The sequence below is a fragment of the Strigops habroptila genome, chromosome 10 (genome assembly GCF_004027225.2).
Source record: "Strigops habroptila isolate Jane chromosome 10, bStrHab1.2.pri, whole genome shotgun sequence".
NCBI lineage: Eukaryota > Metazoa > Chordata > Aves > Psittaciformes > Psittacidae > Strigops > Strigops habroptila.
The window spans coordinates 19,194,741-19,212,035 of record NC_046359.1 but is presented as its reverse complement, the minus strand read 5'-3'; the positions used below and the strand labels follow the sequence as shown (position 1 = coordinate 19,212,035).

At 35.8% G+C, this 17,295-nt stretch overlaps 1 protein-coding gene and 1 long non-coding RNA gene across 8 annotated transcripts in view; one reads left to right on the top strand and one right to left on the bottom strand.

Annotated features, from left to right (window-relative positions):
• Nucleotides 1-17,295, top strand: part of AKT3 (AKT serine/threonine kinase 3) — a 154,244-nt gene that overhangs the window by 93,727 nt on the left and 43,222 nt on the right. For all 7 annotated transcript variants that reach the window (XM_030499899.1, XM_030499903.1, XM_030499902.1 and 4 more), the window contains 4 exons: nt 314-458; nt 7,471-7,602; nt 10,372-10,437; nt 12,202-12,270. In XM_030499899.1, the coding sequence (XP_030355759.1) occupies nt 314-458; nt 7,471-7,602; nt 10,372-10,437; nt 12,202-12,270 (412 nt within the window). The remainder of the gene's footprint in view (nt 1-313; nt 459-7,470; nt 7,603-10,371; nt 10,438-12,201; nt 12,271-17,295) is intronic.
• LOC115613875 lies at nt 6,863-14,131 on the bottom strand. The gene is made up of 3 exons (XR_003993552.1): nt 14,118-14,131; nt 11,109-11,114; nt 6,863-6,991 (listed from the first exon to the last, which is right to left on the bottom strand). It is a non-coding gene; the product is annotated as an uncharacterized LOC115613875 (long non-coding RNA).

Here is a 17,295-nt window from a genome sequence, read left to right as displayed (position 1 = left end):
TGACATTCTATGCTCTGAGCTGTATTATACCCGGAGCAAGTGTTTTCAAGTTTTCACTGTTACTGTATGTACAAAATCAGGCACTGGTATTTCTTGAAATTAACCATACAGTGATCCTTTTTGATGCTGGTCAACTTCACCACCTTTAACATAAAGCAGAATTTGGAAGGAAATTGAAGTGATGGATTTATATGAGTCTTTTGCTGTGTAACATGAGAATTGAACATTGAAGCAATGTAGCATGTGAAAAACATTATAAATAATTTATTGGGATTTATGAGTTCTAATAGGGATTTTGGCTTGTTCATGGTAGGGAAGAATGGACAGAAGCAATCCAGGCTGTAGCAGACAGACTTCAGAGGCAAGAAGAGGAGAGGATGAACTGTAGTCCAACTTCACAGATAGACAATATAGGAGAAGAAGAGATGGATGCTTCAACAACCCATCATAAAAGAAAGGTAATGACATTGAAAAAGAACTGACAAGACTGATACGTAAAATAACTTCTGTAGAATGATCTAGTTGGGTAAAACAATATACAGGGACTAGGATTTCTACATAAATTTCAGTGTATTATAAGCATAAAAGTACGTATGTGTTTATTTTATAGAATCCTAGAATCATTGAATGGTTTGGTTGGATGGGACCTTAAAGATCATCTAGTTCCAACCCACCTGCCACAGGCCACTACACCAGGTTGCTCAAAGCCCTGTCCGACCTGGCCTTGAACACTTCCAGGGATGGGGCATCCACAACTTCTCTGCGCAACCTGTTCCAGCATCTCACCACCCTCATAGTGAAGAATTTCTTCCTAATGTTTAATCTACATCTACTCTCTTTCAGCTTAAAGCCATTCCCCTTTGTCCTGTTACTGCCTACCCTTGTAAAAAAGTTCATCTTTACTCTTTTCAGTAAAGGTGAACTGCTCTAATTTTATTTATTTGTTACGCTGTCTGATACAGCACTTCTGAAAAACAAAGTTCAGCTGTTCAGGCACATGTTAACATTCTGCTTATTGTTTTAATATTATTTTCATATTTTCCTTTTTGTTTGTTTACTCTTATAGAAGTATGGTAATAAAATATTTTCTTTAGACAAGTAGATTTGCACCCTTTCTCATGCAAATAATATCCAGTACAAATTAGATAATTTGCATGAAAAAGGCTAGCAGGATTTGGGTTTTAATGACCTTGTTTTTTGCTAACTGGGAAAATAACTCTGCTTTAGTTTTCAATGAAGTAAGGGAATACAATGGTTTATTTTTTTGTAATCCTTCACAGCTTTTGGTGTAAGTAGGAATATGTATCTTGTTGGCTATAACATACTTGTAGTACCATCTTGAGAGTCATCATGATAAACATACAACTAAGAGCATGTTTTAAAGCTTCAGTGCCACAGAGAAATTTGCTTATTATGTTATGTTTCCAGTTTGTCCTGTGTTTCAGTAAGTACAGATTACTCTTGAAGAATGGATCATTGAAATGGATGTTTCTCATTTACTATACAGGGTTGACCTGACTCAAGAAATGCATTGAAATTGCATGAGAAATAATAATCTCGTTCTATAGGACTGGCTTTATTCTTTCTAGGTAGAAGTGTGAAACCCGTAGAAAACTAAGTGGAAGTCTGCTGACAGAGCAGAATAGTCTTATAGCTAATGTAACTGAATGCTTTTGAATGATGAACAATGAAAAGAAATAGTGAATGTGTTCCTTTACTCATAGAGCATGTTTTGTTTGTTGCAGTGTATGAAGCAAGAATCATAGAAACATCAGAGGCTGAAAACTATATTCTTATGAATATAACAAATAAAATAAAGGTGTCATTTTAGTTCTGTCATGTCCTAACTTTTGAGAAGTTTGCAGAGTAAACATAGTTCTTTCATGTTGTTTCATTGTATGCAATTTTCTAACCTTTTTCTGCTATAGAAGAAGGTAGAAGCTAATTATATATAGCTGTAACAATACTCTCATCATACATTGTCAGGCTGACATTGAACTTTTAGCCCTGCAACATAGATATTTAATGACTGTGCTGCAGGGTAAAACATGATAAGTGACAGCAAGGCAGAGGCAGCATTCAAGATGTGTCAGTCTTCTGAGAGGCAGTGTGATTCTGTGGAAGGGATTTGAGTTTGCTCTATTAAATATCAGAGTATTGTTCCAAGCCTGTGTATCCTCTTAGTGGAGTACAAAACCACTGTGTAACAACGAGCATTTTCAAGGTGTCAAAATTAATGCTTTCTAATACAAGAAGTTTATCTGGAATGTATGCTTTCCTTGTTCACAGTGCAATGCATGTTCCCATACAACAAAAGGTGGTGTGGGAACAGGAGGAGGAGGAGGAAGATCAGTTTTGTTTCTGTCTTGCCACTGACACTTTAAGAAATGCTGAAATAAGCCACTGGGACAGTGTGTGTGCAGTGCTGCAGAGTATTTAATGGCTTTGGCAACAAGCCAAGAGCAAACTCTGTGAAACAAAGGTGAAATGAAAAATGGTGATATTCAACATCTAATAATAGAGCAGAATGGAGCTTCTGTAGCCAGTGAAGAGTGTGCTGGTGACCACAAGGATTTTCTTTTTTCCAAACCTCAAAATCCCACTGCAGATTTTTGACTGTTGGAAGACTTCAGTAAATGGTTCTCAGAAGTTCTTGGAATCAGAAATAATATAATGACGAGGAGTTGTCACTCCTTCTGTGTTAATTGAAATTGGGAAAAATGTATTATTTTAGAGCCATTTCTGTTTTGTCGAAATGTTTCTGAAAAGCTTCTGTTTAAGCTTTTGTAGTTGTTAATATAATCAGAACCATTTCAGTTATAATGACTTAATGCATTTTACTGCCTTTTTTTTTTTTTTTTTTTTTTTTTTTGGTATTGGATTTCTTTTCATTTCAGGGATTTTTTGCGCAATGTGTCCTACAAGCTGGTTTTGTCACCTGATTTTACATCTGAGCCCAGTGAATTTTGCTTGTGCGTGCACCAGATGGTATACATATGAGTAGAAGAGCATAATCAGATTAAGAAATAAGAAACAAGACAGAGAGGAGTGGGCCTGTTCTTCTCTAAAAAGGTAGCAAAAGGTTGACAAAGAAAACAGTCTTTAGGATGTGGAACTTGATTTGAGCAGACATGACAGCAATGTCCCTGACCAGATTAGCTGAAGAACCAAAAGCATTTTTTTCTTTTATTTTTTTTTTTTTTTTTTTTTTTTGGGTTTTTTTTTTTTTTTTTTTTTTTTACATTTTTTAATGGTGTCAGTGTGCCAGTTAAGTTTTACAGTAATAGCATCACTAAAATTCAGAGCACTGGAAATTCTTAGCAAACTGCTTTAATTTCTTGCTGTACTATTCCTTGTAAGTAGAGTTTCTTCCTCATGAAATCAGATGAAAACTCCAAGTGGTATCATCTTTATGCAATTTTTTTAAAAATAGTTCCTTGATAGGAATTTTCAACACCAGTAGTAGGGTGAATTCTTTTGAACAGGTCATCCATAGGGGAGTAAATAGGCTTTAGAGAAGGCTAAACTTCATGCAGTTGTTTGGTTAGTGCAGTTTCCTGTAGCTTTGTTGCTTTTCCTTTGTTTACAAATTCATTTTGCAGGGTGCAGGATGAGTAAATAATAGATTTTTCAAAGGAAAGAAAAAAGTGATGTAATGAGGAAAAAGATTAAACTCTCAGAGTTTGGTAAGAACGAAAAAGGTGGGGAAATCATCAAGGAGAAAGAATCTAGTCTTATGGGAGCCTCCAAACTTGTTTACCAACATCCCTCAGGTTTAGGAAGTATTTCCATTTCTCCACCAGTTTTCAATACACCCTTAGCTATGGCATCTGTGTTTTTATCTCCCAAGGTCTTGTGTTCTTTGGCAGACTTTTTGAGTTACCCTGCACTGTGTATCATCTCTAAGCATTCTGCTGAGCTTCTAAAGAATGAGAACATCAGGAGACTTTATTCTTAGAACTAGCACTACCACCATAACCTGCTGTTAAGCCACGGATCAAAATCTTGCAAACCTATTACCTTTCTCTTATAAATATGCATACATTTTTTAACTTGTTTTTACTGAGCTTACAGCTAGATTTATGACTGCTTTGATTAACATTATGTAAGCAAATTCTAGGTGAATGAGTCTTTCAATTTGACTGGCTTGCTGCCCTTAGCATCAAACCCATGTCTGTGATCAGCCGAGCCAAGATCCTCCTTCTGTGTGTGGGCAAAGGGCTGCTTTTCTGAGCTGGTTTTACTCAGATTCTGATTCCTTTCTAAGTCCAGCTTCTCAAAGATCAGAAGTGTGGGAAGAAGGCCTTTGAGACTGCTTACAATCCCATGAATATTTGCCTATTATAAGTGATAAGTTGTTACAGTCACTGTAACAGTGACTCAGTACTCAGTATTCTTTATCAATAAAACTGTTGGCCATTCTTTGTCAAGGAATGTGGTAACTTACAACTGAAGATATGGAGGATTCTGCCCTGAATTATTCATCCACTGCCTAAATTATGTTTTGAATGCATTGTGGATTTTTCATGTGGTTTTCTCAATTTTCACTCCTTCAGCGCAAAGGCAGTTGCATTTGCTTGATGGTGGTTATAGAACTATCGAAGTAGATAACCTGCCTTTCCAAAGTACTGACTGTGATATTTGTGAAGTCTTACCTTTAGCTGATTAAGTGCTAGTGGCCACATAGTGTTTGGATCACAACTTCATGTGCTACATCATGCATCACTGGTTGTAACACATTATACTAGTTTTTGGAAAAGGTGACCATTGAAGGATTTGTGGTCATAAGTTTTTAGCTTTACACTGACTTGTGTAAAGTGAGTTTGCTTTAAGTAAAAAGTATACTAAGCCTTTGAAATCTCTGTTACTTGTATTTCTTACTGGGATAAACACAGTTTTGTTCTTCCTGATGTAAGGTGGTTTTGGCAGCACAATAAGGTCTGTCACTGCAGAATGTTTAAGTATGTTTATGTGTGAGCAAAGAATGGAGTTCACCAAGTTTGCTTAGAAGCTACCCATCAACCATTACATTGGAAAAAGATTTAATTCCTGCTGATGTAGTTAGAAAATTGATATATGGAAAGCATCTCCTCTTAAATAAAGCTTTGAAATATCCAGCTATCCAGGTGTTACCTTAAGTACTCTGTTGGAGACCTTTTGCAGCTTTTAAGTTGCAGGTTGAGTGCGTAAAAGCTAAGGAATTACAGCATTCATGTGCTTGGTGGAACTCAGTTTTACCCCTTGTGTGAGCAGATTTCAAACTGACTCTGAGTGAGCCATTGCATATATTATTTTCACAGCATTACATTTGTCAACAGCAACTTCAGATCCACAGTAATAGTGTTATGGACTCCATTTTAAAGGAAGAAATAATTTCGGAAGGAAATTTTTGCCTTTATTTTTTCTCACAAGAAAATATATTTTGCTGCCACTGTTTGTGATTGCACAGTGGGGATATGCCCAATAGCTCTAAACTTGGAATGTGTGTGAGATATGTAGGCACCGTAGAGGTGTTTCTGCTAGGAATAAGGAAATTATTGATTACATTGTGGAAGGCACAAGTAGAAGTTTATCTGGAATGCCAGTATTCAAGAGAACTGATTGAGGTAGCAACTAGTGATAGAAGGGGACTCTAGGAAGATGAAAGATAAGGCATGATCTTTTATTTTCCTCGCACATAACAGGATGAAGTATATTTAACTTAGCGAAACTGGGACTCAGAGCATAATTACTCTTCATAAATGTTTCATGGTGTATTATTCACAAAGGAAGGAAGATTATTTATACTGCAGGACAGTACTATAACAGCAATAGATGAGCATGTTGTCTTTCAGAGCTTTTAACTGATCTCCTAAAGGTTCCTGGGTACCTGCGTGATGTGGTGCTGTAGTGAAACCAGTAACACAGCGCTCTGAAAGATGGGCTTTGGAAACACATGGTGGAAACCAATGATTGGCCCTGAGCTGGCCAAAATAACCCAGTTGTCAATCCAAGGTGACCCTCTCCAGTCACTGTATTCTCAGTATTGTGCTGGTTTTTCCTATATCCTTATCTTTACATCTAATGCATAGACTATGGGGTTGGTGCTTCTGAACTGGCTGTGAAATGAACTTGCAGAGCTAAGATGATTATTGACTCAGGCTTTGTGCTTATGAAAGTGGCTAAACTGCTTTGGGATCTGAGATCGTCTGGTCATATACTTTCCATGTGTGACACTCCAGTTGAGCTGATAAACCTACTAGACTCAAATTATATAGTGGAACCAGCTCTTGGATGTGCTGTGTTTAACCTGCAAAACTAGGGCAGTACTAGATGCTTGAATGGTCACTATAATGGAGTCATATGAGAGAGGATAACTTGACACCTTTACCTTTCCGAGCCAGATTGATTAATATAAAAAACATATAATTGTAATCTGTACTCAAATTTTTAAAAGTCCACTTCTAATACACAGACTTCTGTAGAGTCTTACCGGTATAATACTGCAGTAAGGATCGTGTATGTTTCAGAAAAGCAGTCAGTACAGTGGTTGGTGTTATGCAAAACCTACTGATAAGTCACATTCTTGTGTCCCTGGTAGTACAAGAGTTGATAGGCTTTCTTAGATATGAAGCATTCATGAAATGCTTTATTCTATGTGTGCTTTGTAAAAATAAGATCTGCTTGAAGGTAGGAAGTCTCTACAGAGGGATCTGGACAGGCAGGATCAATGGGCTGAGGCTAATTGTATGAAGTTCAACAAGGTGAAGTGGCAGTCCTGCATTTGGGTCACAACAATGCCAAAGGACCCGGGAGTGTTGGTCGACAGCCAGCTGAACATGAGCCAGCTTGTGCCCAGGCAGTCAAGAAGGCCAGTGAAAGACATTGAGGTGCTGGAGCGTGTCTAAAGAAGGGCAACAAAGCTGTTGAAGGATCTAGAGCACAAGTTTTATGAGAAATGGCTGAGGGAACTGAGGTTGTTTAGTCTGGAGAAGAGAAGGCTCGGGGGGACCTTGTCGCGCTCTGCAACTACCTGAAAGGAAGTTGTAGCGAGGTGTGTTTTGGTCTCTTCTCCCACATAACAAGCAATAGCACAAGAGGAAAAGTCCTCAAGTTGCACTGGGGAAGGTTTAGATTGGATATTAGGAAAAATTCCTTCCCTGAAAGCGTTGTCAAGGGTGGCAGTTGAGTCACCATCCCTGGAGGTATTTTAAAAAAAAAAAACAGACATGTAGATGTGGCACTTAGGGACCTGGTTTAGTGGTGAACGTGGCAGTGCTAGGTTAATGGTTGGAGTTGATGATCTTAAAGGTCTTTTCCAACCTAAACTATTCTATGATTTTATGATTATGAACTTAATCATAGAAATGTACCTGCTTTTGTAAAGTGTTATTATTTTGGTAACAGCATTTGGTTATATGTGGACACGCTCGTGCGTATTGGAAATGGATAACGTAAGTCTTGCTAATCTGTGTTCTTTGCCTCTTACAGACAATGAATGATTTTGACTATTTAAAACTACTGGGCAAAGGCACGTTTGGCAAAGTTATCCTGGTCCGAGAGAAGGCTAGTGGGAAATACTACGCTATGAAGATTTTGAAGAAAGAAGTCATTATTGCAAAGGTAAGGAAGATCATAGTTTTAATGTTGGGTAATATTTTCAAATGCTATAATCAATATCTAATATGTAAGTTATATTTTATTTTTGATGGTAACTGAGATTGGTAGAAATATGTGTGTATCTTCAGAAAACAAGAATACAAAAACTAGTGTGTGTACCCATTTTGCATGCCTTTTTCCAGCATCTTACAATCTAGAGTATGCCAAAATTTTGAGAGAGTTCACTGGGTAGAAAGGCAGTCCAGTCCAAGTTTAAAACAAGAAAAAAATGCATTGTAGGATATATTACATACTTAAAAAAAGGAAAAAAAAAAATCTAAGTGAACAGTATTTTTTTTCGGATAAATAAAACTAATTTAATGGACCTGTGCTCTGTTCCTGCTAAGTTAGATAAGATTGCTGTGTATGGGACTAAAAATTCAATTATTTTCAGTTTTTGAGGAGCAAGAAAAGTCTGCAACTGATGTCTGTTGAAGTGGTTTAAACTGCATTGTCCAGTCAGTTAAGCTTGATTAGCGCAGTGTTACTAGCTCTTGTGCTTGGTCATAATTTTAAGAAGTTTAAACCTGAAGGTCATCTACTCTGAGCTTTGTTTGTAGCAGTTCTAAAGTTTTGAATGCCACTTGCATAGAACAAGTTGAGAGCAAGAAACCTACATGCTCTTATCACCAGGAGACACAATTAAAACCGATCCCAGGGTCAGTTTTCTGCATGTTTGTAGACCAGTGAGAAGATTAAGTGTTTAAGGAAAGACACTTTTCATCCTGTGATGAAAATGGGAGCACCTCAGTCTTTTAAATTTGACGTCCTCAGAATTGGAATTTTGTTTTGGAGGGAGTCCCTCTATGTTTGTCATAGTATGGTTTTATATTGATAAGAAACTGATGAAAGAATAGAAAATAGACTATGCTTAGATCTTCACAAGTGAAGGGATTGTGGTTTTTTACGTACAGTCACCAAATACCAGTGTTTCCACTCCTTCCCAAACTAAAAACATAAGCAGACTTGGGCTGAACCAACTTGGGCCTGAACTGTCTAGCCCAGTCGGTGTGTTAAGTATGCCATGTGGATTTATCAATAACATTTAACTCTGGAGATCAGTGCTAAAGATACGGTCACTAGGTTGAGATCTGCAGTCCCAACCCAGCCTATAATGTGATGTAATATACACTATAGAAGGTCATACCCACAACAGTTAGCATAATATGAGGCAGAAAAGTGATGCATTGACAGCTGTATCTAGAAGGTTATATAGCATCTGCTCAGTTCAGACTAAATCTGTTGATCCTAAATTTTTGTGACAGATTAATATTACAGTTACCAGGAAATTGCTACCAGTATCACAGACTTCTGACACAATGCCAGAAAAACTGGCCATTGCCATCTTCTTATGCCCTGTATCTGGTGAACCACTGAGGTTGAAAAATAAATAAATAAAACTAACTTTAGGCTTGCTTATCTCCTTGAAGTGTTTTTTGTTTTAACCCCAGTATGTGGTTGTAGTGTGTAGACTCAGTGTTGCACTGCTGTTCAGCTAAATGGCATCATAATTTCTTAACACTAACTCAGTTGTTGTTGTTTAACTTCCTATTTTGACAATTTTTGAAGTCTAATTTAAAACTCTTGACATCTGTGTTTACTTTCTGGTTTAATAATACCTTATCTACAGAGCACTGTCTGCTAAGCATGTGTAGTACAATAATGTTATATTGGTATTATTTGTAGCAATAATAAAGTATACTCTGACTAAATATATTTACTTCTGCAGGGCTATCATTGAAGTTTGAGTCGCACTAAGTTAATCTTCAGTTCTATATAATATAATACTCAGTGGTAGCTTAGCACTGCAGAAAATGTAGTGCAGGATGAGCCCTCTTCCTGCCATCCTCTCCCCCTTGCCACTGCATCGCCCTGTTCTCTGCAAACCTGGTGGCGTGAGGAGTCATAGCCCTGCCCTTGGGGGCTCCCTGTCACCCCTCCAGGCTGCTTCTCGCCCCCCATGTGTCCCCCGCCTGGCAGCCACCCAGGGGGGATAGTGAGAGGGCCTCTTTCTCAAAATCTGGCTGGAAATGGGGTGAGGTTGTATGGACATCTTCCAACCTCCCATGGACAAGGTGTTTGTCCTTGAGCAAGGGGTCGCTCCCAGTCAGAATAGCACTGCTTACTTGGTTCTTAAGGACAGCCCATGTGGATGAGGGATGGAGGGAAGGAGTGAGTTTTGGACGACTACATATGAAAGAAGGTTAAAGAAAAATGAAACAAACACCTGAACAAGCCAATGTTTAAAATCAGCAAAACTGTCTTTACTTAACGTTAGACTAGATTAGACTAGGTTTTATAGTTGCCTCTGAGTTACTACCTGTATGTTTCTTGAAAATTGTTTCAATCTCCCTGAAGATATGTTGTTCAGATGATTCATACCAGAAATGTGAAGTTGTGATGTCTGTGTTTTCAAACTACCAAATCCAATACTATAATGTCTTCCTTCCCTACACTGGGTATAAAATTAAAGACTTCATTGAAAGCAAGAAAATAAGAAAAAAATAAAATTAAAACTAAAATTAAAATTGTATTTTGCCAAACTTAAATTTACTTTAAAATCTTTTCTCAGAAAACATGAATTATTTTTTATGTTTCTTTCAGGTTCATTCATTTTCCAAAACTGTACTGAAGCTTTCTCTTTTTGAAAGTGTTGACCTTTTCCTCCTAATTAATTCAATGACAATCTTATATGTTAATTCAGACTTACTTCTTCTACTCTTTATTTCTCAGGATGAAGTAGCTCATACGCTTACAGAAAGCAGAGTATTGAAAAATACCAGACACCCTTTTTTAACAGTAAGTATTAGGAATTAAAGTACATTAGCAGGTGATTTTCAACATGATGCGTATTTCATTATGAACATAATTTACAAACAAATTTTGAATCTTTCTTGTGATTATTTGTAAACAAGTAGTAGCTATCTAGTGCTTCTGGTATCCTTTATCAGAATACGTATTTAAGAATTCAGAAAGTAAGTTTCTAACAATTTTGTGAAGCTTATCTGCACTCCAATTTAATTGTAGAATGTAACTATTGTTCATATACAAAAATCAGAAAAATTGAACATTTTCTTAATAGAAGTTATTTGTTTTGCATAATATCAAGTAATTTTTATCAAGAAGACTTAATTGACTTCAATAAAATAATAACTATTTGTTCAGCATAAGTAGCCCATGGAGCAGCAAAGCTCAAACCCCACTACCTCAGTGTCTTTGTCTTCATATGGTTTATACTTAATAGAAAGTATTGAAGCTATTAAAAATAAGATGAAAATTTTGAGATTCATGATAAAGCATGAATGCTCCCTCCCTGCCGGTGTTCAAGGCCAGGTTGGACAGAGCCTTGGGCAACATGGTTTAGGGCAAGGTGTCCCTGCCCATGGCAGGGGGGTTGGAACTAGATGATGTTAAGGTGCTTTCCGACCCTAACTATTCTGTGATTCTATGATTAATAGCTTTAATTTTACAACTGACTTATGTAGAAGTAATTCTGATTCATCTGCTTTGAGAATATATTAGAAAATCTTTTCATTGATTTCAAAAGATGATTAACATGTATTTTAAGATAAGGAAAAATGATTTTCTTTTTTTTTATTAAAATATCAGAGTATAACATGGAAGCTTTCCTATTTAGAAAATCATAAACAAACCTTTTAGAAAGCAGAGGATTGTATTTACATTCCTTGGCCAAAACATTCTTGGAAATTCAGTCAAAAGAAATGAGATCCCCTAAAGTTATTTAATTTAGAGTGTGAAGGTAAGCAGGAGTAGGCGTAATTGCAGTCAAATTGTGCAACAATGTTGCTGCAGTTGTACCTTTAAATGTCTCTGATATTCTTAAGCAAATATTTTAAGGACACATGCAGTATTTAAGTCACATGAGTCTCGTAATGATTTTGTTATGTGTAGTTCTACTGTGTTTAGTTTATTTTGGACTGCATCTGTAGATTTACTTTGGTATCATTTTTCCAAGCAAAATGAAATCAGTGTTGATAAGTCAAAAATTTTAATTAAGATAATAACATTTGTTGTAATTTTTAAATGATATATAAATAAATAGATTCGTTTGTCACTCCGTGTTTTTAACATTGTATGGTATGTGAAACTAGAGACTCCTTTTGGATATGAAAGCAGGCTGGAGGTTAAGATCACTTTTAGGATTTGATATGGGAGAAATGAAAAAGAATATGGTAATCTCTCTCTTCATGGGCATCATGGAAGCGGACATCATAAAATTAGTGAGAATAACTGGTATTGTGTATGGCAGTAAGAAAACAGTATAGAATTGTGAATTTTAGTAACTATGTAGTATTTTATTACAAGAAGCATGACGTTTTCTTATCAATGACCATGTGGCAGAGATGAAGGAAGACATGAAGATTTTTGTTAATTCATCACAAGCTCCAGATAGGAATTTAGACTTTTAATTTTTCTGAAAGTTCTCACCAAATCAGAATTGTCTGCTTAAGAGGATAAAATAAAATTTTGTTACAGTTTAAGTGCAAGAAATTGGGTTGATACAGGATGATAATTGTTTGGTTTTGCTGTTTTCTTTGCAAGTCCTTGAAATATTCCTTCCAGACAAAGGATCGTTTGTGTTTTGTGATGGAGTACGTTAATGGAGGAGAGGTAAGTAGAAAAAAGATGTTCTGCACTTGTAATAGTAATGGTGTCACGGGATTACACTTTAAAAAATAAAATTTTTCTTGCCTTGTTTGCTTTCTAGTATCTTTGAAAGTTGTCTTTTTTCTTGTTTTTTAAAACTTATTTTAAAAAAAATGTAGGTGTGTTTTACAACTATGCTGTCAAAAGTAGTTCTTATTCTGGAAAAATTAGACTCGTGAAAGATAGTTTCATGTTAGGGAAATAATTACAAATATCATATTGGTTTTTCTTCAAGCATATTACAGCATTTTCTGTCACGAAATGGTCATAATCTAGTGCAAACAAGCAAAAATAATGTTGACTAGTCTTACTTTTGTCCTAATGTGAAATATGTGCTTTCTTCTTTGCTGTAGCCATTGCAAATACATATGAGAAAAGTGTTCATATTTTTCATTTTTTCTTCCTCTTCACTTGCTGTGTACTTTGGAAATTTGAAGTTAAGTGCTAAACTTATTAGTGTCATTAGCCTTTAAGCCATTGCTGTCCTCCAGCTGTTTCCTGAAGAATGTAATATCAAAAACTGTACCTGTCAAGTGGATTTAAAGAGAATTGCAATGTAAGAAGAGGGCTTTTATCTACCTTTTAAGTGCTGTTTGATATTCAGACTGTATCGAATTACAGCATGAACTAGGGCTTTTTCCTTATTTTGTCTACTATATGCTGCATAATAACACTAAAGTACTAAGTGTTTCCACTAGCTTTTTTTATTAGAAAGCTGTTTCTTCATTCAGGAATTGCTGCAGCATGATACCATGTTTTTCATTATCCTTTTGCTGTGTTCTCCTACAATAAAACTGTCTTCAGCTGTATCCTAATGCCTGAGCACCCCCAGAGTGCCTATGTTGCATTCGTTGCTTTGGTGATTTCTGGGCCCAGTCTGAAGCCCGTTTACATCCTAACTTGTCCATGGCCTTCTACCAGCCATGGCTGAAGATGGTGCTATAGGGTTCTCGTATGGGAGGATGACTTTTTGACTCAATATGTATAAACCCGGTTCTGGACATCACAGGCATTTAACCATTTTGGCTAGTTGGACTAGACACAAAAACCTTCCTCAGCAGTAATGAGATAACGGCCTTCTCTTGGACACTCAGCTGGCTTATTTAAAACATCATGTCAGTGATATGAAGTCAGTGCTACCTACAGTGAGTTCTAAAAGTGGCGCCTTATGAACTAGCTAATTCTTCTTAAGTTTTGTCTATGTAAGATCTTACTGTATTTCTGTAATCTCAGAGGATGTACTTTGAGAGTGTTTTTAAAACCAGCCTATCATTTAGACACTTACCTTTTTGTAAGATACTTTTCTGCCCTATTTGAATGCAGATCAGAGCCCACAGGGAATGTTTTCAACTCCTTTCTTACGATTGAGTACTCTTGACACCATGTTTTGATCAGGTGTGTATCTTGCATTCCTCTGCATTGGGTAGCGCACCTTTGTGGTAACTGCTGCAGACATCTTGTGTCATGGATCTCTTGGTGGCAGCTTGCTTTTGCTTATTGGGATTTGAATAATTGCAATGTACTTTGCCAAGGGTGTGTCACTTTTTTTCAGGTGTGATGCTCTTGTTTGTTAGAGTTGCTCATCTTCTTTGCTGGTCGTTCCCTAATTCAGTGAATCTAACCGTAAATTTTTGCCACAGTGGAAAATAATGACCATTCCCTAACTAAGTAGGCAGTTTTCTTTGAAGAAACTCTCTTGATTCACTTATGTGCGTCTTTTGGGCTACAAATGTGGAATAGTAAGTTGGACAGACTGTTCTTTTTAATAGGAAAATCTTTAATCTTACCAAATTTTTCTGTGAATTTCAGACTTTAGTCACTCTCTGCTAAAAAATACAGAGGACTTTATATGTGTAAAAACAGCCTGGTTATTTACTTGGAACTAGTGAATAGAAGTTGCACAAAGTCTAGCCAGCATTTTAGCCGTTTCTAAGCATATCTTCTATGTGGTACACAGACTTTTTTCTTTTGCTGCTTCCCTCTACCATTCTCCCTGTTCCAGGAAAGTTTAATTTCCTTACAATGGTTTCTCACTGTTGAAGGTGTTGAAAACTCATCTTTTAATTATATCCTTCTAGTGGAAAATTGACTGTAGCAGTACCGTGTTGCTCTCTCCAGAGCTGTACTACCTTCAGTGTGTTTCTGTTTAAAATTCCTTTAGATTAAAGATTTCTTTTTAAACAATTGTGCCTGAGTCAATTGCTTGGGAATTTTCATGTATTATGTCTTTCAGGAGCCCATTGTCTGAACAATCTTCTGAATGAAGGAGTCGTTGAACTTTATATCTGTATTCTTGACTCTCACCGAGGTGAAAGCAAGAAAATGCCACAATTTAGGCTTCTGCCCTACTACACTAATAAAAAGTGTAGTTGGTACTAGTTGGAACTGGTTGGTACTAGTTGGAACTTCGGTTCCTCTTCCTATGATTAGGAAGGAAAACAGTTGATGAAGGGGTCATCAAATTTCATTCCAGAGGAGAAGAGATTATGTTAAAATGATTCTAAACAAGAATCATCTATACCTGTTATAAATCTAGATCCATGTTGAATTTAATGTCCCACTAAAATAGTAGCAATTTATCTTTGCCTTACCTTCAGATTAGGTAGGTAACCTGAAGGTAAGGCAAAGATAACTAAGGTAACTTCAGATTAGTTAGGCTCAGTTAGTAAGGGAACATGTTATAATGAAAGTGTAACTGTATGAGTTTATTGGTCTATATGTGTGCTTTTTTACAATGTACGAAGTATTACTGTGTCAAATTATCTTTTGATTTGCTTAAAAAAAATAAAAAGCATATTCTGTAGCTAAATATATTAAAGCAAAACATTAGAGGATTTTTTCCAACCAAATTATTCAGACAGAAATATTGAATATGTTTTCCTTATACTGACAACTTTTACTGTTAATTTTCTGCTGTTTAAGGGCCCAATCGTGAAATCTTTATTGTGGACTGAAAACTTTTACTTCTTCTAGTGTTGCTGTTGGACTCTGTGGATGAAATGCTTAGCAATGTCTATTGATCATAAACTGTGTTACAGTATGGAGCTGAAGGATACTTCTAACATTGTGGTTATTTATCAATGCCATTGTTATAGTGAAGGAATTCCATTAAAGTAGCGTTAAGACATTGAAATTTGATTTTAGAAAAAAATACTCATCTGGCTTAGTTGAGATGACCAAATTCTATTATCAAGACTTTGAAATGGCATATTTTATGAGTGTGTGGTAGAAAGTGCATGCAGTATTGCATGGTAAACTGTGTTCTTTACTTTGGTTCAAAATATAAAATATTCATGTAAATATTTTTAAATAAGTAAAACTGTCAATGCTTACAGATGAACACAGGCCTGCTTTAAAGAAAAGAAACCCCATTCATTTTTATACATTTTTTGCTGTCTTTGTCCTATGAACATTTGGGGGGAGGAGCGTACAGCTATATTGATGGTTTTCCTGATTTGCCTCCTCCTCCTTTTGTAACCCCTACAATTTTGAGTACTGTGTGTTTGCAGTATGTTAGTAGTATATTATAGTATTCCCCCAACTTCCAGGCCACAGAATGGTATAAATTGTGTTACAAATAATTACATTCTAAGAATGGCTCTTTATGGCTCTTTATTGTTGGAATACTGTCTTTTTCCCACTTTTTATTTCCAGTATTTTGCTTTAAAGGTTGAAAAGCTTTAGGAATGTAATCTATTACTTACATTTCTCTGCAGAGTACACTGATTCAGCTGACTAATAAGTTGATTAACTTCCTTGCTTTGCTCTTTCAGGATAATTCCAAATTCCATACTTTGTAACAAACTTAGTTGGTAATTATCTGTATAATAAATGAGACTCTAAAATTTATTCAAATCAGTTTTGCACATCAGAATTCTGAATCTCTGTTCCACTTGGCATTTTTTATTTTCTATGGCTCTTCAATTCATTAGGCAAGAGAGAACTAAATGGTTTGTTGTAGTTGAACAAGTGCTATTACTGTCTAGAAGAAAGACAGAGAATTTACAACCTAACTAATGAAAAATAGCTGAGTTTTGTTGTAAGCTTTATCATTTTTATCTTGCTTGTGTCCTGTTTTGTTTTCCTAAACACTTAAGTAAATGAGTGTTTCTTAGCATAAAGTTATGATTGTCCAATATAAGTGTACTGTATTTATTTCTTTCAAGACTGCTACCAAAAATGCTTTGCAGAAGAGTCAAATCAGCAGACAAATATAAAATGTGTTTAACTGCAGAGCTGAGCAAACCCAATATACAACAGCAAGAGCCAGTCATACAACTTTTAACATGCTAAACAGGTCACTGGCATTGTAGAAGTTTAATGTATCAATTGATACAAGCTTGGGTTTATCTATTTGGCATGCTTGGATGTGCAGTTGGATATACTTTTATGATTGATCTTTGTTTTTATTTGTTCAGATCTTTCCATTAAGACTTTTTATTAGGAAAAAACCCCATGGCAACATTGTTGTTCAGTTTTTAAATAAAGGCATACCAGGAAATTTATAGCTTCAGTCCTCACTGTAACTATAGCACCCTCATGTATGCCATCAAAAATGTTATGTGCAAAATGGCTTTCTTTGTGCCAAAGCTATTTCTATTGCAATTCCAGTGACTTTATAGCACATATTTAATAACTGTAAATCAATAAATAGTGCAAATGTTGGTAGCTTTTTTCATATCCTTCCATCAGATTTCTTTTTTTCGTTCTCTGACTTAATAAATCTAATTCTTGTTCTGACAGTTGTAAATAAAGCCTGGTGGCATAATTATTCCAAAACAGTGAACCAACTAAATAATTAGCTGAAAATAATGCTGTAATCTGCTGTAATGCTGAATTAGATTTTTCTATTATAATTTTAAAATTTGCTTTAGTATCTTCAGCATTTATCTGAGTGTATGAATTCACTTTTAACATTCATTTTTACATCTACATATAAATTCTTCGTTCAAAACTAGCATATATGTATAGTACTGTTACTATAATAAT